This window comes from Scophthalmus maximus, chromosome 11 (genome assembly GCF_022379125.1).
Source record: "Scophthalmus maximus strain ysfricsl-2021 chromosome 11, ASM2237912v1, whole genome shotgun sequence".
In the NCBI taxonomy this organism is placed as follows: Eukaryota; Metazoa; Chordata; class Actinopteri; order Pleuronectiformes; family Scophthalmidae; genus Scophthalmus; species Scophthalmus maximus.
This window is the reverse complement of record NC_061525.1, coordinates 9,050,734-9,078,001: the sequence shown is the minus strand read 5'-3', so window position 1 is coordinate 9,078,001 and position 27,268 is coordinate 9,050,734. Positions and strand designations below refer to the sequence as shown.

At 42.0% G+C, this 27,268-nt stretch overlaps 1 protein-coding gene across 3 annotated transcripts in view; it reads right to left on the bottom strand.

The window, feature by feature from the left end:
- robo1 (roundabout, axon guidance receptor, homolog 1 (Drosophila)) overlaps nucleotides 1-27,268 on the bottom strand; it is a 278,020-nt gene that overhangs the window by 181,711 nt on the left and 69,041 nt on the right. For 2 of the 3 annotated variants that reach the window (XM_035623252.2, XM_047335711.1), the window contains exon 2: nucleotides 8,751-8,875. In XM_035623252.2, coding sequence (XP_035479145.1) covers nucleotides 8,751-8,838 — 88 coding nt within the window. In that variant the 5' untranslated portion in view covers nucleotides 8,839-8,875. Of the gene's footprint in view, nucleotides 1-8,750; nucleotides 8,876-26,569; nucleotides 26,846-27,268 lie in introns of those variants that run through there. The other variant, XM_035623253.2, reaches the window with a different exon arrangement.

Here is a 27,268-nt window from a genome sequence, read left to right as displayed (position 1 = left end):
TCCTATCATTATACATTCAAACCAAGCTAAATCTCTCCAACAAACTTTTGTCTGGCTTATCAATCTGAATATTTCCAACTAAAAATGTTTAATAAAAGATCGGTCCACTCTTCCCATTATTATTCACCATAACTTGACACAAAGAGAAGGGAACTACAGGTGGATTTAACGCCTGGAGTTGGATGTTGCATTTTTCACTTTGAAAGGGACCAACAAAAAAAAGAGGAAGCGAGCCCTCCTCTCCTCTTTCCCATCGATTGTCCGCATGTCTGCCTCGGTGTCTCAAGGCAGCAGACGCCAAAGTGATGGAGACAAAAGGCAGTTTGGTTATTAATTCAGCCCTCACGTCTTCTTTCAGGATCCTTTCACATGCAAAGCGCTGGGCTGCGCATTGGGCAGAAGGGGACGCTGACAATTACAGCCCCACATTGAGACACCGTTGGAGACTCACTCTTCAGACTGATTGACAAATGAAAGAGCTGAAATAGCTTCCATTTAAAACGGCCACTTGCCAGAATAGGGGGGATCATCTCCAATGACTTGTCTCAAATGGGAAAGGGAAAAGGATGAGCGTGCATGAGAAATTGAGCTCACGATTCACCACTTTACAAAAGGCCATTTGGGCTACATGCATGGAATACCCAGTGGTACTGCAGAGCCTTTAAAGTTCAAATTCAATGGAACATCAAGATAGAGCAGCGACTTTCAGGGGGGATTTGCATCCAACTGTTCTCTTCCCTCAATCTAAAAACTTTTCAAAACAGCTAATCCACTCCATTGCACGTACACAGATCAACAGGAATGAGGGGTTCACACAAACACATGCTGATTAACTAAAATTGCCTTGTTTATGAAGTGAAAAAAAACCCTCAACAAATATATGTCTGGAAAAACTCTGCGTGTGATTTCTGGTGAGACAAACAGAGATGTTCATTGTCCTGCCAAGCACGCAGACACATAGATTTCCAATCATGGATGTTGCTCAATTTGTCTGCTGGTCCCTCTGCGTACCCAATCCACACAGATGAGCACAGAATCCAAATCAACAGTTTGCAGAGATGCATGCCTGCCGTGTGCCATCACATGTGAAATCAGAATCGGATACAGGATGTTAGGGTTTTCTTTTCTACATCTAAACTTCCATTTCCATTAATTTACGACCAGATAAAACAATGATGGACCTATTTGAAAACAACAACAACAACATATATATGCAATGTAATGTTTTAGCTACATAAACATGTCCTGAAGGCGATGGTGTAGTGGAGGCAAAAGTAATTACTCTTTGAGTTAAACCTCAATTACCGGAGTCAAAGAAGCAGAAAACAACAAAATATATATAAAATGCTAAAGGACAATGGCTATGACTTAATTGTGTTGAAGGGATCAATGAGCTATCACAGAGTTTGCCTGTATGTTGGACCTCAGAAAGTGTATCTTAATAAGCATACTCAAAAGCAAGAAAGCTTGGCCAAAATTTTTCAAAATCAAATGTATTGAGGGCAAAAACAGTAAAATAACCAGAATTACTCATTAATTTGAATGAAAAACAATACATCAAAACACAATATGAGTCTCACTGCTATGTACATGAGAGGCAGGTAGCTGGAGTAGAGAGAACACAGGTATAAAGAACAAGTACTTGTGTCTTGGAGCACAAACAGCTGCAGGGGAGTGCTGCGTGCTGCTGAAGGAGCACAAACAGGTTCTTTAATGGAGAGAGGGATGTGAGGAGAAATTCATTTCTGAGATGACACTCTCCCGCAGCCCCACAGCACAAACCCTGTGAGAGGGATGCTGTGGCTGGGGAGGATGGGGGGTGGTGGCAGGAGGAGGAGGGGGGTATGTATTTTGTGTGTGAGTGTGTGTGTGTGTGTGTGTGTGTGTGTGTGTGTGTGTGTGTGTGAGAGGGGCAGACTGCTGAGGTACAGGGTGAAAAGATTTAGAGGTGCCCATGTCATGTCTCTATGGAAATCAATAAACTCTGCTGCATGCACAACAAAACATAATCACGCATGCACGCACGCACGCACGCACACACAAAAAGAGGTACAAGGGAGTATAATGCGGAAAAATATTGCAGCTATACTGATATTGTATTATCTGTTCCAATATTGCCGTGTTTGATTTAAAAGATATTGCGTTTTCAATCAAATGCATCCAAAGAAACATTCATGAATAAAGTCCTTAATTAATCCCCTTGATGTGTCATACTGTATGAATATTTAACTGAAAAAATATCATGTTATGCCAATATAAAGATCTGAATTATATTAACAAATGCCAGAGTCAAGGTTCCCAACTTTTTTAGTTAGAATAAGGTTTAAAATGCTGGTGAAGGTGGTGATAACTACTAAATAAGTCAGCATATTTTATGATGACCTTACAGCACAATCTTGTGGGCTCAAAGCATCTGATATTGAGTTCATCTCCATTTATACTTTCTTTTTGAGTGTCTTTTTTTTGCCCTTACAGGAAGTGCAACTATAGCCGTGAATCTCACCTTCCCCTTGGGTTAACTCTGTTATAAATTCAGCCTTAACAGTGACGAGTAACGAGATTCAAGGTGAAGTCACGCTGGACACGTGTGAAGCTGTAAAAGAGAAACTGCACACTGAAGCACAGCACATTAAATTTCAAGCCTGAAAGCGGTGCAGGCAGTGTAAAAGGCACCCCTCTGTCCACACACAAACACACACCTAACATGACAAAAAGAGAGAAGCCTAGAGAGTAAAAAGCAGGAGAACAACAATACAACAAATGGCCAAATCTCCTGGAGCAGATTTTTCATCATTAAATGATGGCCTGGAGGCAGAGGGAGCGTGATGAGGAAACTCTGGCTCGTGCCCTGCTCGGTAATTAAATGGTGGACGGATGGAGTGAGAGGCAGGGAGATGATAAGCACTGGGCTGTGTGCCCCAGGACAGAGGAATATTGTCAGAATCTTATCTGTGAGCAAACTGGAAAACAAAGATGACAGAAAGACTGCACCTCTTCCCCAAGGGATCACGACAGCCTCTCTTGAAAACAGAGATGTTAACAAATCTAAAAAAGGAAATTACATTACATTAAAAAACCCTCATGTGACTGACATCACACACCAAAATAAGTTTAATAAATCTATAGAGGAAACATGATCGAAACTTCCTACACGAACAACAAATTAGTCATGCGGCAAGGGGGGCGGCAGCAACCGCTCATCTAAATCACGTGTGTTTTCCGTCCTGGTTCCTCAATGGTGGAACTATCAGGGCAGCAGAATCCCTTCAATGCTTCCGACGCAGACTGAAAACCTACCTGTTCAGACTGCATCTTGAGATGATTATTATAAACATTTTTTTTATAAAATTTAAAAAAATCTAAATGAGCACTTTTTTTGCCTATTTGTTGAAAGGTTATTTATTCTATCGATTCTTGCACTTTGTGCAGTTCATTCATTTTCTCCAACGAATTGCTAACATCCGCACGTCGTCCACATACCAAACAACTTTGAGTATGGGTGGTCGCAGCCCACGTAAATGTTGACGTCAGGACAGACGTATGGCACACAAAATTCTTTAGAGCACTCCGTGAATTGCAATGGGAAACCAAAACTGACCAGATCAAATGTCTACAATGTAAGAAAGACATGAACCATGGTCCAGACATTCAGTTATGTAAACAACCTTAAAAACTCAAATTATTGATGCAAGCATAAACAAGACAGTTGTTGAGATATTTCACTTAAAACTACATCCACACAGCCTAAGGGCCTGGCTGCTAGAGGTAAACAAAAAAACTGGGACCAAGACATTAGGCCCTGGGATACCAGGGTGATTGGCCCTGCCAAAGATCTTACAGTAAGTGTGCTTACCAGTTTAGAGAACACTGTGTAAACAGTCATTGAAAGCACAGGAGATCTCCTGACTTCTGATTCTAGGCTCTTCTGAACAAAGCCCCAATAATGAGTTTAGTTCCAGTGTAAACAAGTGCATGAACACACCTCGTTGTAATTCCATTAAACACTGAAGCAAACATTTTTGCTCCCTGAACACAAATATTACCATATATATCATACTTATAATAGTGGTGTTCAAATTGATTAAACCCCCCCACACAGCAAATAATATAGTCTTGAATACACCATAAAATGAATTGATAAAGTGGCCTGGGGAAAAAAAGGGAAAAGGAAGATATGCAGGGACTGACAACTGGGATAAGCGCACATGCAGTTTCAACAGACAAGACTTATATTAGTTTGCTTTGACAAATCAGCATGGACAGGGATCGGTAAAAAAAGGTTTAGTATAGGTTTTTTGACAAAGCTTTTTAATATGTCTAAATGGAATGAATTTTGTCATGAAATGATATTGTTCTTCAAAAGAAGCATTAAGTATTTCATTATATGACATGCCGAGCCTTCAATCCTTTGACTTCTCCAATATGGTACAAAGTCCCTTGCGAAAGAAGAGTAAAATGCATTGGTGAAATAAGGATTTTTCAACTAAATACAATTACAGGACATTCGGCAAAGTGCTGTATAAAGCAATCGGGGATCACTCTTGAAAGTTGGCAAAGACAAAAAATACTTTGTTTTTAATGACTGAATATTTTATCTTGACATTTCATTGGTAAAAAGCTTTTGTCTGCCCTTTGCCAAGCAGAGATTGTTGTATCGCTGCCAGTCAGATTTCGAGTTCTCTCAGTGGGGATTGAAGAGGAGTACAGTCATCCCTGAAGAAGTGGCTGTGACTCCATGTAGCCATGCAACTGATGCCAAAGTAGACTCCTCATATTTCTGGCTTTAGTTTCAAATTAGATCAGACATCAGAAACGACCTTCACATCAGCGAATGCCAAAATGCTGACTAGGTTGCATACGATAAAAAGGCCATTGATCAAGATTTATGGAGTGAGGCTGCATTGTGTAAAGAGTGATACGTGTCTCATCAACAGTGAAATGAAATGTCAAATTAGTTTATGTGGGGGTGTCGCTGTCTCATCTTGGATGTGTGTACACAACATTGAGAGACAAAGAAAAGAATGCCATCAGATGGGACCGGGAGAGAAAGGGAAGCGTGAGTGTTAAATAGGGTGCTTATAGCGCAGAACACTAATAAGGAGAGCGTCAGCAGGACAGCAGCAGCAGCCACAGATCCATTCTCCTCCGGGCTCCATCTTGGCAGTACCTGTTATAAACTTCCTCTGCCGTCTTGCACAATTGGGTCTGTAATTTAAAAAGGTCAGCATGGCTCCTGTGTAATTCAATACTCTCATGTTGCTGTATTAACCACATATTTAATCACCCTTGGGGTGGTGTGCAAGCTGAATACCGAATGTAAAGGGAATATATGGAACCCAGAGCACAGCACAGGCCTGGCACCCCGACCTGATATACGTATAGTCAGGACTCGGATCATGTGAGGATGAGCAGTTAAATCTCGAGTATAGCAACAACTAGATAACTGAAACAAGGAATTCATCTGTGAGAATGGCATTATATACATTTGCATGGTCTGGGACGAGAGTTTGTTTTCGGGTGTTTGCACAATGGAAGAAAGATGAGCAAATTTAATTTGGTTGAAGTGCACTGTGGGTATGACACGTCCAATAATTTGTGTTATGGCGTTTGGTTGTCGAGACTATTGAATTAAAGGCCAGGTAAACCAATGAAAAAGAATCAGAAAAAGCATCAAAAATTCTCAATAATGAAACTGTCAGTATCTGTCAGTAAGTTTTAGGTGCTCTATGGGTATACAAATACTGTTGGGATAAAAAAGATCAAATCTAACATACCAGGGGAAGTAAGATCACATAATATGTGATGCAAAGAAGAAATTTAAAGCTAAACTGAATTAGAAAAAACAATATGAGATATGAGGCACCTGTTGCACTCCGGCTAGTGTAGCAGTATAGGAAATGAATGATCAGTGGGTTAATAAGTGTGAGCAGACAACCTCTTTATCCTTATATGAAGATGGTGTACATGTGGTGCAATACACTTGAGCATGCTTATCTGAGCATACTGCATTAGTCAAGAAAAAGTGAAGCCAAAGAGAAAAGATGAATGTATATATTGTCTGTAGAAATCAGCATGCAACCCTTTCACATACTCTATATGTCCCTTTTTCTAATATGCAACTCTGTAGTTTTCAAACTAAACGTTGATTTCAATTCACATTGTGAATGTAATAGTGTGGATGTAGCCTGAGGTTACTCACATGTTTCTTTCATTTTCAATATTGGACAGTTTTGCAAAACCCACAACTACATTCGATAACAATGTTTTTGTCCAATGACAATGTTCTATGATGAAGGTATGCAAATAGTCAAGGTTGTTGTTTACAGTAAATTCATACGCATACATAACTCGCAGGGTAGTGATGCAAACATGCATGAAAGTGCCTGATGGTCAGACAAATTACATATCCCATCCACCGTCCTAACCTCCCCACCATCATCATTGCTTTTGGAAACTGCCAGTATTCACTCCAAATGAAATTAAAAGAGCTGTAAGTCAGCAAGTTTTATAAGAAGTAAAACCAAAGTTTTGCCTTGACATCTCTCTCACTGATAGAGAATGGGAGGATGACACATGGCCCAGGCGGAATTCGACTTTTCCAGCAGCTAGATATTTATGACAGCTTCTCTACTGTGCTGACATATTTGCAGAGAGTACAATTCGTGACAGATCTGACATCCCTCTCTGGTTCGGGTGAACTGCCACTGAAGCTTAACACCTTGCTTGAGGCACCAAGTGCCTTACATAAGAAAAAATATCTATTCTTCAAATCTATGATCCTATCTCCAATACATTGCTGATACTGTACATCATGCGGCACATTTCTGATGGATATCACCCTGTATCTTTTTTAGTTATAACTAGAGGAGAATATGAGTAAGAAGTGATATGGATAAGAATAGTTGATGGTTATAGCACTCCGATGCCATCACAGTGTTAAACACAAGTGTCAACTCACCACAAGCTGAATTCAATCCTAATAACTGCTGTCAGTCACAGATCCAGTTCCACTGGTATTTATTGAAAGCATTTTCACCAAGGTAGTGATCCCTCACCCGTGCACACACATACTAACAAACTCTCTGTCTCTCACTCACACACACACACACACACACACACACACACACACACACACACACACACACACACACACACACACACACACACACACACACACACACACACACACACACACACACACACACACACACACACACACACCATTAAATCAGAGTACGGGGAGCCACATGCTGCCCTCTGCTTGACATGTAAATTGCCTCGTAGATAGTGTTGGCAAAAGAAAATACGAAGGGAAGGACGATGGCGGCATGAACACGGTTAAAGAAAATGAATGAGAAGAGAAAGGCAATAGAAAGAGTCAAAGGCAGCAGAATAAGTAATAACAGAAAGCAGTGGGTGTGAAATGCTCTGCTAAGCAGGACTGCATGGACCTGTCATCCTGTCTGATGAGAGCTGGGTGGAAAAGGAGTGAAATCAACATGTGTAACCGATACGACTGTCAATCGTGGTGATATTAAAACGTCTACACGCGATTCTCTTATCTAAGTCAGGACAACAGCTTGATAACACAACTCAGGTCATGTATATATGATACAAAAGTTCTTGAAATACATGTCTTGAAAGGTCTAACAATTGAGCCTTGTAAAAAAAAAAAAAAAAAAACAGCCGTACCGATATCTTAAAAGATCTAAGCAGGCTTTATAACCAGGAACAGTGTATATTAAAAAACATTTTTATATTTATCGGGCAAATGACAAATTAAAAAACTGTGATTTTATGCAGTGCACATTTCTTGCCTCACATTTGGACTTTGAAAGTATAACACATTGACATTTTGCTCTTAGGAAATGCATCATCTGATCTTATCAAAATGTTAAAATGTCATTCAAAACCAGTAGCGACCAATCATTGAAATTTGATCCACAAAAGCACAACAGATATAACCACAGATGTCTCTCCCTAATTTCACCTTCACATTATCACATTTCTGTAATTTTAAAGGAATTGAGGAACATAGATTTATATTAATTTAGTATATTTCCATTTCATTGTTGCCAAGTATTAGTGCAATTCTGCACAGCCCAGATTCAATTGAAGCCCAACTCAATATCATACATGAGAGTCAGAGAGACTGTGGCACGCTCGAACATGAGGCAGAGTGTTGAAGCTGTTTTAACCAGTTGCATACATACAACACAGAATAAATATATATCGCCTTCTGGATATACGGAAAACTGGTCATAGTTTGTAAATGTGTTCCATTCTAATTTTTCCCTAAATCGCCCCACTGTTAATTAATATGGATATATGGATATCTGGAAATATCAGCCTTGGCAGATTGCATTTTATGGTTGATTAGGGATGTTTACAGTTGGAAATTGCACAGCAATGAGGTCAATTTCAGATTGTATAATATCACACCTAGACAAATGCTAATGCCTTTCTTGAGACAGGTGATCTGTCTGAGGAAAATATTTCATCAAAGACTGTAAAAGACTACAAAAGAATATGCGCTGATGTTTGCCAGCAACGTAATGATCTTGGTTCCAAATTAGTGATGTAACTTTGAGGTTTACAGTTACAGGAGGGAAATAAATCACTGAAGTTATAGAAAAGGTGTCAAGCTTCCAGTAGTCAGACAATCGCACAGACTGACAGACACACTGACAAAACCATGATGATGGAGCAACACCATGAGAAGACATGCGCAGTGATGTGATATGTCTTACCTGGGACTGAAGGGAGCTCTTGGCCCTGGGCCAACCTGAGCAGGGCCATTATGAAGAGGGTTGTGACCCCTGACCACGCGCCAGGCATTGTGCTGCTCACTGTCCTGGCATCACTAGGCGTCACTCTGAGGAAAGACATAAAAAAATAAAAAAAACTGTTAAAGACTTTCTGGAATTCCCATCTTTTCATTGGGTGGGAAAAATGCTTTCACCGTTCCATTTATTGCACGAAACCTATGAAATACCACAGTACAAGAAAAAACAGCGATGCCCACCACAACATGACCGCAATACCTAAAACATCCCATTTCTAACAACTTTACAGCATTAGTGAACACAAAACAGTCATTACAAACGACTCAATTCTCTATTGAGTTCTTTTAAGGTTGAATCCATAATTTGCGATCCTGAGAGAGTTCAGCGTTAGAATGCAGAGAAGATTGTGAATCGACTTTATCTGATGCTAAACTTGTTTGTTTACACGTGCACGCCTTCACGCGCACACACACACACACACACACAAAACAAATACCTCGGTGTCAAATTGATTTGAGACAGGTCAGACAAAAGCGTCAGAGTTTAGTGGTGTGTGCGAGACAATGCTGCCGCGCTGACATCACCTGAGCACAATGACAGCGACCGTCTGTGGCATGGAAATAAATCGGAAGATTCTTCGGATCAGCCATCTGTGGAACAACCTGTTCACCCTTGTTTGATTACATCGAGCAGGCCAGGCAGGCGCGGCTGCTCCGTCGCCCGTTCTTTCTCCCTACAGCTCTCTTTCCTCTCTGCACTGCTATGCACTGTGATTTTCTCCGCGCAGCCCTTTTCCCAGGCATGACATACTCCTTGAATTGGATATGCTTCAACTAAAATATGATGGACTAGCTTTGTCATAAATTCCAAGGTACTACAGTGGTGCGAGTCTCTTCAAGCCCTGAATCTTAGGAAATGATGAAGAGCATTTAATATCGCCTCTTCTCAATGAAAAGATGAATGTACAGTGTGCGGGAATGAAAAGGACAGCTCCGTTAGCAAAGCTACCTATGCTCAGAAAGGTTTTGCCAGGTAAACCACATTTTTCTGTGAGTATACCACTGTACTATGTTCTCCTTGCAACCATGTATTAAATGCCCTTTAATCTTTTTGCGAACCCTTTAATTCATATCTGTGGAGATTCTCATTCATCCAGGTCATAGCTTTGATTCCATGCAACACCAAAAGGGCAAATTATTTGTAAAATATTGGCGACTCCTCGTTTTTATGCCACCCGCTACTCTCACTTACTCTCCCCTCTGTGATGGGTTTGAAAGAGAAAGAAGGCACAGGCAAAGCAATTTACACGTCGAGCTTTTCTCTCCTAGTCTTATCTGCAGGTACTCAGTGGACACTCTTGCACCCTTTATATGCATTTCCTGGTCTCAGAATTAGAAGAGCCTCTGAAAAGGCCGCCTATATCAGATCTCAACCATGGGGAGCTCATTGCTGCGTCGTGCGTTATCACCTCCTCTCATTCCTCCAATGTCACAGCAGAGCCAAAGAATTATGTGTTGTATTTGCACAATTGCGGCATTTGTATTTGACGATGACAAGCGTATTCCTAACTAAATGTGCGATAAAGAAGTCCTTGCGGTTTCCCTGTGAATGCCAGTGCTTTCACATCCACCTGGCTACCTGGACCAGCAGCGTGCCAGTATCCTGGAGGAGCAGCAGGCTAGGTTCTCCCATTTTTCTTGATAATTGTGTCAGATAAACACTGCATCGTCCTCTCGCAGGCAATCTGATAAATACCCAATTACCAGTCATGAGATGGTTGTGACAAGTGGGTGCCAGGGGTCTTGCGAATGTGGGATACACAGCAGCGAGATGGCCTCCTTAACCCAGAAGCAAGTGGTGGGGTGCCTTACTCTCTAATTCAACTCATCACCCTGTTCCATTTGATTAATGCATGGACGGATTAGCGATAAAGGAAGATTTATTTGAGCCTTCCCTTCTGGATACCACAAACACGCTTGTGAAGATGCATCACTATCAAATCAATGACCGTTCCTCTGTAGTCGTTATTAAGCCCGCTTCCATCAAAGGAAATGAGCATGTTTTACAAGAGTTGTTTTACTGACTTCCTCTGCATTCTCAAACCAATTCAGTTTGAGAGGAATGAAAGGCCCTTATTGTCCGTCCTTATCTGACTCTGTGACTGCTGAATGGATCGAGGCCAATTAATCAGCAGTGACAAGAGGCATTGCTGCTGGCTCACTGACCAACGCCCACTAAAGACAAGAACCATCAGCAGAAGAGTCACTGCCGACAAATTGATTTTTGGATGCCTACTAATCCAAGACAATGTCATTGAAAACCTGTGGTTTCTCATCATGACACTTCCACATGACCTCAGCGGAGATCAGACAGTTGTGGAGAACATGCTATGTCTCCGTTTCCATTGATGAGCAAATAAACAACTTTTCAAATGTATCCTGCAGATGACATACGTTCCTCTGATGCTCTAATGAGATTCAATGCACATCCCTGAACCTGGACATGAGTGGGTTAAAATATTTAAAACCAGGATATGCAGGTAAATTAAGGGTTAGCTAGTTGGGGAGGAAACTGAGTGAGAATGAACTTCTTATTACCTCTGACTTGGACCTCTACACCTCACTGCGGCAGAGTGGGAAGCTAAAGTAGGATGACACGCAAAAACAAGTACAGTGCAAATATACTTTAGAATATTTATGATTTAATTTATATGGACAATAGGCAGAATTGCAGTCACCAGCAACTCTCAACCTACATATAGCATATGAGTATTGTATTTAGACTATATGAATAATCCAAAACCCTGCTTTAATTGCTTTTCTGCTATTCTCAACATAGCTGGGTAGACCTGGAAATGGCTTTGCTGGTACAATTGTTAAAGTAAGATTTCATTTTCTGAGATTCCCCTTTTGTACTGTTCTTTGCTGAATACGAAGACAGCAATGTTAGTAGTAACTATAGTGTCAAATTATAGTGTCAAACAGTGCTTATCCGGAGAGTTATTACTCCCCATATAAGCACTGTTTGAAACTATACTCTATTTCCATCATAACATTGTAAAAAACAAATATACAGTAGCAGGTACATAATTGGAGGGATCAAACTAATTGAGGTAGAGCATAGGAATTGCACATGGTAGAAATCAAGGAATATTTTTATAAAGATCTTAGTCATTTTAGTAATATGTAAGCATGTATACAGTACAGGGTACGGCTCTTCATGCAGTTTTGATTGAAAGGAAAAAAGATGAATCTGGAAAAAACATTTGTTGGAACACATTTCTCTGAGTCAGAGAGTAACACCTTCATTGAGCTCTCCAGCAGTTTTCTGCAACTTCAGTGGCTGCATCTGACAATTCAAAATATTTAGATCTACATCTAGCTCCACTCTTAGTCACTAATAATGCATGTGGTGCAACCCATTTTGATTCAGTGAGCCATAAATATTAACTTTTAGCACATTATATCTAGGCCAAGTTTGAAATTAAACAACCGGCTCCAACGAACTGACCAAAAATCCAACAGTGGCTGGGAAAGCTGTTGAAAGTAAGGGGGATTTATCTCAAAGTGTAGACACACAAACGAATCCCCATAAGAGTGTTGTCATTTTGTGCCATGTCAGCATCGTGTTTTGATGGATAGTTCCTGTGCCTCTCGAGCACTCTGTTCTCTACGTCACCATGGCTACGCCTTCCTCATAAAAATGCCAACACTTGCTTAAGCATCTTACATCTGCAGTACATCATGCTCCGTCACTTCATTACAATAAAAGGATTAACCTGCATGGCATGGGTAATTTGGTTGGTGGGGAGGCTGAACCGTCCTTCCCCCTTAGCATATATAGATGACATCTCTTGCGCTACTAATCATCCAGACTCCTGTGGGGGCCACGGTATAGACTGGCAAAAAACGGGGAAGAGAAACAAATATGAAGCCATTAGGATGCCCTGCAGTTGACTTACATAATAGCATATGCTCCCATGCATTCCACAGGGAAAGACCCTGTTTCACTGTCCCACTTTTTAAGTAACATCACTAGTCTATGTATGTCATGTAGTGCACATTGGTCACTAGAAACATCTCAAATGGTGGAAACTGTTTTAAGAGACCGGTTAGTCAGGCCAAGATTTTTTTTTTTAATTTGTAAATTAGGGGATAGGTGTTGCCATTATATAATAGAGTTAAAGGGTCTCTTCATCAAAAACTGGAAACTCGATGGTACCGAATGAGGAAAAACCCAAATTACAATAAATCAGAAGAGCCGAAAGCACTCCAGTGTGACAGCGGAGATGGGCTTGGTCACATGAGGCCTCCCCACAGTGATCCATCTTCTCATGAATGTGATCTGTGATAAATTAAAAGCTGATTATTTCCTGGAGGGAGAAGCCAAGCGCTTGGCCCCCAGCCCCCTCACTGGCGGTGATGGATTAGTCCAGAGTCTGCACTATGGACCTGTCCCCACTGACTGCACAGCCACAGACGCCACAGGCCTAAGTGCCTCCTATCAAGATGCCATCTCTGACAACTCTTAATTTATTTGAATAAATGCTCCACCATCTCTTTAAAGGACAATTCCATTTTTTCATGAGACAGATTGATGGTTCTTTGATTTTTCTGAAGTAGCATTACCATACAAACATCCAATCCTTAGCACTGATACATTGCTTTAAAGACATATTTATAAAAATTGTGGAAAATTGATATTGTTTTTTGTGACAGGCACATTTATTAAATAAAAACGGAACTGGATTCTATTTGAGTGAGCCGAGCTTTTGAATGAGGGGTTTCATGATAAAAAGCAAAATGTCTCCTCATGTCTTGTGTTAAATTTAGTTAATAATAATAAGTATAATAGGCACTAAGACCCCCTTTAAGGGCCCAATATGAGGCTGATTCGCAGCAAAAATGTCTCTCAATGACAAAAGATTATGGCAGTCTGAGAGCACTAGGCAGCTATCGGTTCTATGTGTGAGCTCAGGTGCACCGTCCCATGAGCTGCCACACAGCTGAGGTTTTTACATTATGGGCCCATTCTCATGTGTCTGAACCATTTTTCCCGGGTTGGCATCATTTTGATAGCCCACAGTGCAATTTGTCTGCAGTGATTGGGTCTGCCCGAGTGGGGACAAAGGCGGTCCGTCCAAGCCATTGTGTCCTTTTGTGTCCCATATGTCAGAAGTCTGCTGCACAAACAATGCAGCAACTGCCAAGAGCACAATAGTCATTATCTACTCTAGAATCACTTGATTCATTATCCTGCTGCAATCACAACTCTAATTACAAAAGTTGCTTTGTAAGCAGGTAGATATGCAATGTTAATTACCCACGCACAATGCAGCAAGTGTGTGTTCAAATGCCACTCACTATTGTGCCCTGCACAAAAGCAGCACACATTTTACCCTCCGCCATATGCAAAGCAATGCCATGTCCCTTGATGGCTGGATTAAGCCCCCATGGTACAATCACACTCTTCTCATTAATAATATCACATTAATAATAGTTGTAATAAATCACACTCAATCAGATTGTATGACATAAACCAATATATCTGAGTGTAGCTTTACTTGATGAACCTTATCCTATAAACTTGTCCATCTCATTACTCAATTTCACCAATACAATCAACTGAGCTGTAGGGGATTTCAGACTCTTCCTCACACTGCTAAAACACACTCACACAGTTCTTTTTCTTTCTCAAGGTACCACTTCCCTTGTTCCTGCATATAGATAGCGTCATTGACCTCTTACCTAACATACTGAGCTTTAGAATCAGTCACAGTCACCATGGTACAGGCACAGACATACTGTAGCCTTCGAAAATGTACAGTTAAAACTGATCAAAACTTGACTTCGGTGGGCTAGCCATTGTACCAACCTTGTTTTTCATTTCAAGGCTAATGAGTAAAGCTATATCCCACTTTACACTGTGAATTCTTCAACAGACACTAGAAGCAAGAGTCATGGAAGTGAAAAGTGCGTGTTCATTAAACCTCCGAAATTCTATACACAAGCTAGACTCATGATGATTCCCCCCACAAATAGCACAACAAAACCCTTTTTTGCATTCATCACCATGAAGGTGCACTTTACCGACCCACTCTGGCAAATTAAATCCTCAGAATAATATCTCCATCATTGCTGTAGTCCTGTGCTCTGACACCAGCATCTATCTGGCTTTGGAAAGTGGCGCAGCCGAGCCTGCCAACTCAGAAAGACCTGAAACCATGGGGCAATAAAAAGTGACATCAGCAATGGGAAAGTTAATAGTGTGTTTCAGAATGCACTTTCTGGAGGACAGGAGCCGCAGAGGTTTCATTCACTGTAAGTGACAGTGGCTGGCAATCTCCCTCCGCCTCCCATATGCCCTTATGAATTCCAACCTGCTCTCTGCAATAACTTATAAATAGGTAAGGCTTCCAGAGGGGGCTTATGTGACTATAATGTCTGGGTATGCACACCATTTATTGTCTGTGTACAGTGTTGATAGGGGAACAGCTTGTTTTGCTTGTTCAACTATTCAATATAACGTTTGATTGCAGCCCGGCAGTTTGCAATAAGTGTTACACCAGTAGTTGTGCAAGGCTGTTATTGATTTCATATCATTTCTAACTTTGAGAAGCTCATTTGGGCACAGCTGTCAGCTGTCAACGCCTCAAACTGAATAAACAGAATATAGGAACACACAAACAGACAGCATGACTGCAGGCGTCTGTTTCAAACTGGGCCACGGGCATATTTCGCTCTGCAGAATACACGCTCTTGTTGTGATTTAAAATCTCACATACCCCTTATTGCATGTGATTTAGATTTTATTATTTCTCATAATGGTAAGAGTTAACCTGGCTGATATCAGAGCAGTGTTACAGCAGTGCAAACAGAGGTAGACCAAAAGATACTTTACTCAATGTTCTACTGTACTAAACAAAAAACTTTTTAGAATACTACTCTGAACCCTTGATTATCAAACTTTTGAGAATTTCAGTGGGCGCTGTTCAGCTTATTTTACAAAAAGATCAGTTTACTTACAGTGTGCAGCTGGTGAAAGCAGGTGTATACAATCTTGTGTGGCTCTGGAGGAGCTTTGTCAAGTGTGAGCAAGATAACCTTGATGATGACATAATCATCTGGCCTTGGGCTTTATGGTATCATATTTTTAAACAAAAAAGCTGGTAAAAACTGGTGGGGTGGAAGGTCTAAGGAAAGATGCTTTTGAGTTGAATTGTAGGAAGTGTGGGGGCTTTGAAAGCTTGAATCATATATATGAACTCAGGATACATCAACCTCTGCTTCAGATTTGACTTGAAATATCTTGTTTTCATAACAACAACAAAAAAAATAATCAAGCCTGGTCTAAAAAAAAACCTTCAAGCGATGTTGTACTGTATACGTCAAGATATCGACTAGTTTACAGTAAATCTGGAAGAGTTTTCTTTTCTCCAAGATGGGGCCAGACAACTCGTAGCGGTAAACGTTCATGCTCCAGGAAACAGCAGACAGAGATCAAATGTGTGATGTGAGACATGAAAACTATACACGGATAAAGAGCTACAGCTGCAAAGCTCGCCAGACAGCAGGAACGACAGAGAGAGAAAACACTGGTAGATAATGAGAACACAGTGGGTTTGTACTGCCTGGGTGTTGACGGACAGGAGCAGCGGTCCTGAACATGTACGTGGTTCAACAACCCCCTGACATGGTGAGCCCTTCTCCTCGGGACTCTCAGCCTTCAGCAGAGCACATCATCTCTCCATGAGGATTCATCACATTAGCCTAATCCAGGCGCACAGATAGCAGCAGCAGCAGCAGCTACACTGTACCATTCACAGGCAGACACACCAACAATAACCAATTAGATCTATCACGCATACTGTAATTAGCAAAACTGACTGATGTGAGCTTGTGTAAAATATATTCAAATTATCCAGATTACAAATACGTGAATTCATCTAATTAGCTCTCAGGCTTAATTAAAGTTAATACATTATGATAGTCCAAATTCCAGAGATTAGAATACTCTTCGGTTCTAGTTAATTATAGGATTCACACATTGACAGACAGGGATCACAGCCTCTCTTTTTCCATTAGTCAATTAACACTGAGGGTGTCTGGGTTTTTCCACCAGATTTTTCTAAAAGCAATTGTATTTGAGAATATGTTCAAGGCAACAGTCCTACTATCCTCCATTTCTTATGCCAGAATGTATTTTCCCTCCTCCAATCCTTCCTATCTGCCTCGAATAAAACGGCACAGCCAGCCAGATCAAATTGGCAGTTAGAGAGCCTGCCATCCACTCAGCTCCGCCTTAGTGTTTGTTTACAGAAAGTTTAAAAAAAGGGCATTTTGTGATTCCTCCCTCTGTATTAATCTCGACTAAGGCAGGCAAACTGAGAACCGCCAGCTGAATATTCATTGTAAAGTGGCTCATCACAGTATTGCACGGCTATGGGGCCAGCTTTGATAATAATGGCGGTGTGGCTGAAAGAAAAGCACCAGCGTTAATCTGTTGTTGGACCTGGGTATGAATCAGAAAGAGTAGACTACAGCCTCCTGAGATGTTTTCCTCGTTACAAAGACTCTCTAGAACCAAAATACCGTGCTGTAATAAAATGGTGACATTCACCGACATTCTATGATTTGAGAGCATATAAGGGCCGGGATGCTAAAACAAAGAAAAACTGCTTGCATTGGCAAAATTCCAATTCCATTAGCAAAAACAGTAGATACTTATTGTTATGCAGCAGTGGAATGTTGCCTTTAGTTATTAATAGCTATTTATTAAAGTCTCTTAAAGAAGCACTTAAAACTTACTTCACAAGACACCTGGAATTTGAAAATACCTGAAATGTTCTGTCGTGAATCTACGACTGCCACGGCATCCGTCTTCTTTTTTATTGCAATGAAACACGTAATGCCATAGAAATGCTCGCGTTACAGATGCTCCTCTATCATTATATTGTGCTTGACTCATTCTTGAAGGCTTTACTAAGTTTCAGTGCTTAGGGGTTAGTGACGAGAAGGAGCCATCCATGGCACCCAAACAACAGCAAGCAGACTGCAGGCGTTTCTATTTTTAGAACGATCATAAAAGGGTGCAACGCGTAGGATTTTGTCTGTCTCACAGAACGACTCTCTCTCTGGAGGTTTAACATGCTCCAACAAAGCTAAATGGGGAAACTGAAACCATTTAAATGAATCAGTAAGGTAGATATTACTTTTCAATTTAGATTCATTTGTAGAGGTCACTTATAAACTTGTAAGATTGCTAGCACTAGAAGCTAATTAAAGTGTTTTTCCTGCAGATGGAAAAGTCTTTCAATATGCCTAACTGACAATTGACACTGACAACTCAGCAAAACCATAATACCAGATAGTGAATATTTGGAATTTCCTGAAGACGGAAGTGAACAAGGGTTGTGTGCTGGAGGGTATCCATAGAGAAAATAACAATTATTCGGATTTGCAAGCGTACATGTATGCCAACCAACATCATAAGAAACTACAAATTTTATCAATAACAAGAGCATTCTACACGCTGAATGACAAGTACTAAGGTAAAGTCATTATGCATTTACAAGTGAGATTTTATTTACCTTGAATGATGGAAAGCAACCAATAAGAGGCGTCCATGATGGGTTGCTTTCCAGATTCTTTATTAGGCTATTATTGTCAAGTTGGATACATCACTTTCATTAAAATGTTTTATTTCATTTGTAGGGAAGCCTGATTTTGTTCACCCACGTGTCGGTTTATTGGCAGTTGGGGAACTTGTTGGACAGGGAAAAATCTTGGTCACTAACAAATCGAATGACAGACAAATGACAAATCCTCAGGGAGCACCGTGACATTTTTGCTTAAATCCACAGACAATGGGCTTTTCTAGGGTTCTATAGAGAAGAAGCTAAAGAAGCTGCAGTGTGTACCAAAATGTATGTGCCATTTTCTTGTACTTTATTGTACAGTGTTCCTGTTCTTTCACTCACATACACCCATGAAAAAACATGCACACAAAGACAAACACAGACACACAAGCCAGCAGACAGACTCAGAGGGTATTCCTGTCTCCTGCACCCTGATGTAGATGGATGCTCCTGGCTGCTGATCCTGAATCTACATTAGGTCATTACAATAAACAGCGTGGCCCAACGAAACCCGCAAAGCGCAGCAAGCAGTGCGGCTTGGGAGGAGAACTACTCTCCCAGCCCTGTGGGGAAACAACGTTGACACAGTCATCTGTCTTAGTTACACAGGAGTTAGACCTCCTGAGACACACACACACACACACACACAGAGAGAGAGAAGCCGGGGCAGCCCCTGCAATCTCTGCTACGTTGTTATGATACTGCATTAAAGCAACGTATAGAGTGCATCTAAAAATATTGAAAATATCACAGGGAGAGAAAGAGGTTTGGCTGGGTCTAATGGATGACAAACGTATTAGGGTGTTGTTGGGGTGGGGGTTGTTGTCGTCTGATCAGCTGGAGGCAAGGTGCCGCAAGGTTAGAAATTACCTCACTTCAGCACAGGTGACTTCTGACCCTGGGTATAAGGTGAAGGTAATGTGGGGAGGCTGAGGGGGGACCAGATCACAACACAGAGACACACGGTGATGAGAAGTCTGGGGTGGAGGGGAGGAGGGGGAGAGGCAGGAGAAGGGCGTCTCTACGGTGAGCTCTCACTCAGTCACCCCAGGGCGGCCTGTGTTTACGGAGCTGTCAGTCACGTGGTGGGGCCTCTCCCAGGGGACACGGGCCACCAGGGCGATGAGAAAATAATAGCTCCTTCTGTCGGAGCTTCGAGGGACAGGGGTCTGATGGACACCACTGGGAATTAGAGCCAGCCTCCGGGACACATCCCATCCTAAACTTAAACACTAGCAGGACAGACAAGTCACACACGGGACAAGGAGGAGGAACAACATACTAGACTCGCCAATGATATCAATATCTGAGCCAATATTTGTGATGCCCTTGTGTTGTCTTGGCGATATTAGTGAGATGTCTGAGGTAAGGGCAATAAAGTAAAGAAACATCATAGACTATTATTAGAAGGATGAAGGATGATGCAGCACCTTGTTGCTTTTCTTTTTTGTTTTAAACTACTGTGACCATGGACGTCTTTGGAGAATCTGAGCAAATGATAAGAAACTCAAGCTAAACATTAGCCTTTGGAAGAAATAACAAAATGTATTAATAAAGCCACTCAGTAAATTAATTCATAATCGTCACTTGTCTCCCGAATTTTATTTTAAGACATTATAGCTTATCCGCAGTGTCATCCAAGCTGTCAAATCTAAAAAAAAAGGCTACAAATTCCTGAATGCATCAGCACAGACAGTTTAAAAGTGCGCGCTATTCAACATAAGAATAAGCAATGCCATCTGGCTGAAAAAAAATTGATTGATTACCTATCTCAGAAGATTTTCATGTCTCTGCAGGCAAATTTTCATATTGCACTGATCAATGGCAGACTGGTGGGAAGGAAATCAATCTGAAAAACTGCTATGTTCTGAAGGGGGTCATGTGTGGGGCAAACAAAGGTTGCAGGGAGTGGGATAAAAACTACTGGTTTGTTTCTAAAGCAAACGGTGTCGGACGTGATGCAAGACAGCGAGGCAGACTCGCTCTCAACTCCACGTAGTGATTGCCACATAATGAATTACAGTCATGCTATATAAAAGAGCTTCAGTGTGGCCCTGAAGCTCTTTTCCCTGGTGATCAGCAGGATTGGAAACCACTGCCCCATCCATAAAATCGGACTTTAAATCAGGCTGAACCACCATTAAAAGGGTTGAGAGATAGCCGAGCTCATCATTAGTACAAACACTCAGAAATCATCGGGTAGCATCTGTTTGCTGCACATCCTCCCACACCAATGCTCCGAGCGGTGCGCCTAGGGGAAGGCGGCGTACAGAGGGCTATTCCCCCGTCTCTTACCATGAATAACAATCTCTACCTCCAGGTAATTAAAGGGGACAAACGATGTCCACAGGGCCAGGCCAGCCCATTATTAGGCAACACAACTATTACACAGAACGTGTGCACACGAGGAGAACTAGGCTCTTCACACACCAGCCCGGGAAACGTAATGGCCATCGATTTTGAGTGGACTCGCAGAGAACACATTTCACAATATATCTATTACAGAGATTAGTCCATGTATCTTTTTCTCTACCTGCATTAATTCAATGCTGCACGTCCCACGCTTTGTTCTCCTCTGCCTGAAAGGGGGCGTCTACTGCCTTTGTCTCTGCCGGGAGCCCAGACAAGATGATGACCTGCCCTCTGTTGTGGGTTAACCCTGATCCCACAAACTGCATACGCTTTACAGGACACACTACAGACACTTGCACAGACACACAGAGGTAAATCCATATGCGTTCTCACTGCTGCCCACCAACTGTTCACATTCATGAATGCAAACAGATTTTTACAAACACATCATACAAATTAATGCGCACGCATACACCAGGCTGCATTTGACTTTGTTACAATATGAGAGCAGCGCAGACACCTGAGACACAGGCACACAATACACACCAGCCAGCTGTGTCCTCTTCCCTCATCCCGTTTGGAATTGGTTATTGACATCAAACACTGAGCCCCTGCTGAGTACGCACAAACTTTGACACTGTTTAAAGACAGTGCACGGAGACAAACAAGAGCATTCACATAACAGCCCACATCCTCAATCCAACCTAGCATGGACACACTGCAGAAGTGACCTTGCCCTGTGTGGGTTTTTTTTTTCCTTCTTCTCGATGGATTACTCATCCCGTATTGTCATTGAGTCGTACCACAAAAGAGGCATTATTCAAGATATTATATTACAGGTAACATGGAGCACATGTCAAGACTGGAGATTGAGGTAATCTTATCCAATGGAAGATAAATAGAACTGGTAAACTAATAAACTAGAACTAGTAAATAATAGCTAGTGATCAGTTAAATCACAGGGACTTGAAATGGAGAATATAGTGCTGGGGGAAAATGAGGAGGCAGAGGGACGAAAAGGATAGAGGGGAGGACATTATTTTGCCGAGAAAAATGTTGTTCTCATTAGCCCTTTGCTGCCTCATCCCCACATTTCAAACTAGTACAACCCGGCCTCAAATCAAGTCACTTTGCAAACCTCAGGAATGAAAAACAGCCCAAGTATAGCTCTGCATCTCCCACTGGGGCCCAAGTGATTTTACGTCTTTAAGATCTGATAAACATTACAGCCCCTTATGGCCAGAAGAATCACAAATTAATATACCGCAGATATCCTGCCGACTGCTGGGTACTGTGGGGATGGCAAGACTCTAATACAGATGTTTATCACGATAAGACTTGGCAAGTTGGCAGTAGAAAGAAAGAAGAAAAAAGATATGGGTGGTGCATGAAAGGAAATTAATCTTTACACTGTGCCTGTTGTTATATGTGGCATTTTATTTTAAAGGTGTCTCAAAGTTTAAAAGTTGAACTGAAATTTGATATCTCTTAACTTTCTGTGTGGGGAAACATTAACTTAATAATACTGCAGCCCCTTGTGTATGTTCTTCCCCTTTTTCCAGAGCAGCATCAAACGGTCTAAGCTTCAGGCTTCTGGGTGGGTGTTTTTCATGGCAACTGTTGACTGACATTCGAGAGCCAGCATTCCTGTATGTGCTATGAAGATTTATATATTTTTTGCACTTTTGTAAGAGCACAAAGTGCAAGTTATGCACTATTTGAGATCTAGGACACTGATTTATTTACAACATTCAACATATATAGGATTTATTGTGCTTTTTAGTTTCTATTCCGCTCCGACAGCGGAAGTTGGCAACAAGACGGAGGCTATATAGCGTCAGCTTGGATAGAGGATCCATATTATGTATTACACCACTCAAATTAGGAATACTGATGTATGTGGCCCAACCTAATTTCCAATTAAGTGACTTAATGGACCAAATAAAATCCAAAGTCAAAACAAACACTGAGAATAAACACACTATTTCCAACTTTAACCTTTGACGTCAATTACAAATCTTGTATGTGCCATCGAGCACCTTGAGGTTGACAGTGAGTACTGGAAGCTTTTGGCATCCAGAGAAGGGTTTTCTGATCATTTGCATTTGTCCCTAAGCTTTTTCAGTACAAGTAAGCCTTGTTCATGCTGAGGCGGCACACAGACCAGGAGCTTATCGCCCGATGCAGGGGCATGAAGCAGCTTACGGCAGGTGTTCAACACAAACCCATGGATTGGACAGCAGTCGATCAGAAAGGCTTAATCCCAGTAACATTGCCTTTAATGACAAGTGGCTAAGATTCCACCCATTTCTTTAAAAATTGGTGGAAGTCGGCACTAAGACACTCAGTCTTAGAGCCGACTCCCACTGATGAAGATCATTCTCAATATGCGTTATATTACAGTGTATTATGATGAGTTTTTTGCAAAAGCAATCATCCAGGTACTTAACAGAATTAATCTGCATGAGGTTCTGGAGATTGCCTGCCTTTGATTTACACAACGCTGAACCTCCTTGAGAGGTAACGGAACATCTCTTACCATTGCCTTTGATCAGCATCTCCTCTGTCCCATTCCCCATTCCCTTTTACTCAACAGCATCCATCCTCTTCCCCTTGCCCTGTTCTTATTGTTGTTGCTGTTGATGGACAAGTCAGTTATTCTTAACTCACTGCATATTATTCTGCTGGAATCCTCAGTGCATTTGCCACATGAGACATTAGCATAAAAAAGGAATTCACTTGATTCAAAGTGGAAACACTCCCCATAATCCTGATGTATCAGATAGTTGCATGAACATGCATGAGGAATAGTTGTTGAATTTAAACAGTAAAAGGGTCTAAGCTAGTTTTTATACTTGGGCCCTTTGTGTACAAAAAGTGATTGAAAACTGTAATCTGCTTCCGGTGTCACTCCACCTGCAGATGACTGACAATAATCCAACCAGCTAACATACCCTCACTCCCTCTAGACATGACTAATTGACTTGCCACCATGGGTGACTGACATGCCATCCAGAGGGCACCATAATGGCCGTGTCATGAGGGAATGATGAGACCTGCCGACAGCTACCATCGCTCGACCTTTTCGCATGTGAGGTCGGGTATTCAGAGGGAACACGATCCCCCAGCTGCGGGACCCCACCACCTCAGGGCTCGGTAAGGATGAGCCACAAATGACGGGGAGCTGCAGCTTTTCAATCAAGCAACCTTGCAGGACAGTGATTTCACTCTATATGGTGTTGGAATGAAAAATAAAAACAATAAAACACAAATCAATCGTGAACAGCCTCAGGGCATTAAAACATCTCAAGGGTGTTGGGAAGATGAAGTAGAGTGATGGTAACTTCCTCTATTTCCACCTAACAGGGTGAGGGGTTATTATTATTATTATTATTATTATTATTATTATTATTTTTGTCGTTGATTCTATGGCAGAAATGGTTTCTGTACCAGAAACACTTAACAATTCTAGTACAGGTTTGTATCATTTCCAAATACTGTTCTAAACCAGTGAATATGGATAAGTGAGAATGAGTCTTTTCACAAACACAAAATGCAAACATCATCATGATTCTGCAATGCAACTCAAGGGCAAGTGCGGCTTTCAAAGAATATTTATTCACACAGTAATTAGTGGTGTTGGTTATGCTCATGGGATATTAGTGTCTTATTTTCTAAATATCATTAATCCCGAAGATGAAAATCTATTAATTTTCTGTTTTGGCTGCATCACACAAAATTCAGAGTCTGACGATAAGTCCCAAATTCACCATGAAGGTTTATCTGGTCCACCTCTCTGGATTAGAGAGATTAACCCAGGCAACCAGAGACGTGTGACCACAAGTTCACAGTGGGGGAAGTCATCCATTCCACAAACAAAGTCAGAAGAAGCTACAAATAAAGTAATTAACTATTTTTCTCCATGAATATGTCGTTAATATTTTATCAATGTCTCCATTGTATCTGATCTCAATTTTTTTTTACATAATCAGTGGCATTATGATCCCGTCTAATGTCATATTCAAGATGTGGCCATGGCAACAAAACTGATAACATGACGTGACTGATGTGCAGTGAAAAGAAGCAGATAAGAATGTAAGATTACAGCCAAAGTAGGATTCCTCAAAAGCATTTTCTTCCTAACATAAGAAATGGAAAATAGACATAAAAGAATAACTGATAACTTAATGGAATTAAAGCAGATATAGAGTTTTGGTCTGAACAATCATATATAAAACGGCCGGACATCTCATTTTTGTCAACAATAATTTGAGTTTGACTTGAAAAAGAAAAACAAGCCTCAGGGGATGCTCCAAAATAATTCCACACAATTGCTTACTTGAAGCAAAGCAAAGTTTCCCAACTAAGGAGTAAGAAATGGGGGCTTGTGATGTACAGTGATAGAAAAATAAATTGATTGGAAAATCCATTCAACAACCTAAACTATCTTTCCCAAGATTGCAACTGAGGAAGAGAGCAAAAGTCTAAAAGGAAAATGAAAAAAAATAAGTTATCTGGGAATCAATGGTGAATCAATCTGAAAAAAACATCACAGTGGCAAACGCTGCCAAGAGCAGTAAGGAGGCACAATATCCCACAGAGCTGACTACAGTCCATCACAGTCTGGAGCACAAGGAGAGAAAATATGATGCGGCTGGCACAGCAGCTACGTGGACAACAGAAATCCTCACAGCCATGTAGTAAATCTCAGAAGTGCCGAGCGTCAGATAAGCGATGGGAGCAGTCACAGATAGGAGGCTCCTCACAGTGGAGGACAGGCACAAATACACAGCACCCTGTACACCCGAGGTGTTTTTGAGAAGACACCAGTCTTCTAGGGTGGACAAAGAAAAAGTTCTGACATAAAAAAATAAAAGAGACACGCAGAGTCTTTCACTCCTGTATGAACTGAAACATTGTGGCAGAGCCTGGAAATCACTGGTTTTACTCTGTTACTTGAGCTTGAATAGAATATAAACATGCGGCGCCTCAGATCTTACTGTACACTGTAAGTGAAAGAGCTATAGACATTTTATCCCATGAAAGTGACTCAGTCATTTGGAATTTACTTCCTTCCGTGTTCATTCACACTGTATTGATTCATTGTCCCTCACTGTCCGCTGCAAATCCCCGCTGAGGTCCTGCTTTCAGTGCTGCTGGCTGAGTTACACTCATCCCACAACACCAACCGTGCATCATTCACCCCCGGCACACAGAGCGATAAACGTCCTGGTAGCGTTCAGCCTTTAAATTTCAAATGCCTGTCGTTCGAAACTATGAGACCCCATCCTGCATGTCCCGCTCCCTGTGGTGCGTCGAGCCATGTGGCCGGTTGGGAAACTTTCAGCACCACAGAGAGGGGACAGCTCCGCGTCCCGTCAGCCTGTCAGCACTCCGACAGGTAACAGACACACCTGTCGAACCGCAGCACGGTGCCGAGAGGGGGAGAGCGTCGACAATGAACGGCTGATTTCACGGCACCATGATGGGCACATACACGATTTGCTGAACAAGTGGCGCGTCTCGTCCTGTGCGCCATGAGAACACAGAGAGTCTGCCCACTCTTTGCGTAAAGGCACAATGCTTTACGCATAGCCTGCCGCGAGCGCGCGCGTGTCCACAGCCAGAGCAGCCGCCGCCTCGTCTGGGTGAATCACACGAACAACACTGCATGCGCAGCAGCAAACCTCCACACCGCCAGAAAGACCCGCCGCGCACCGTCTGTGTCACCGGAGTGCGCCAGCGGCTGCACGCGCGCACATGCACACACACTCGCTCGTGAGAGCCAACTTACATCTCCGAAACGATGCGACGGCTGCTGCACGTGTCTGTCACTTAAAAGCAGAAGCGATCCATACGCGCGAGGTCCGTCAAACTTTTATTCGCTGCGCATCGCTGTCGAGACCGCGACCCGGCGAAACCTCCCGCCCGTGAGTGACCGAGCGACTTGAGCGGACGCCGGTTCTCCTCCTTCTAGAAACGGAGCACTGGGAACTCAAAACAAAGCAGCGTCCTTTGATGAGGCTTATCCTCCGGCGTGGAAAACATCAAAAAAAGCGTATCCCGTGTCGTTCTGTACGGGGCATGTAGTGCAGCGGGGAAGAGCCAGCGCGCACAGACCTGTCCATGCTGCCCCTGCAGGGAGCAGCCGCGTCAGCCTCCCCGGGTCCTAAAGCTGCGCTCCACTGATGGCACCGGGATCAGCCCGCGCGCGCCCGTCGGCACACTGTCACCAAGCAGCCCCTCCGAAGTATCGCGTTTCAAAGGAGCACCACTTTAACACAAATGACAATTCAAGATTTTCAACAGAATTCCACAGAATTGTCTTTCTATTCTACTATGTTTCAAGCAAGATATCAGTCATCAAACAGTAGAAACAACCGAATTTTTCTTCCACTTGGCTTTATTTCTTAGAAAATGGAGGCTTTGGTACACCGCATAAACTCATGCCTAGCTCCCTTAGTTTGATCTTTGCAGCAAATGTATTTAAAGC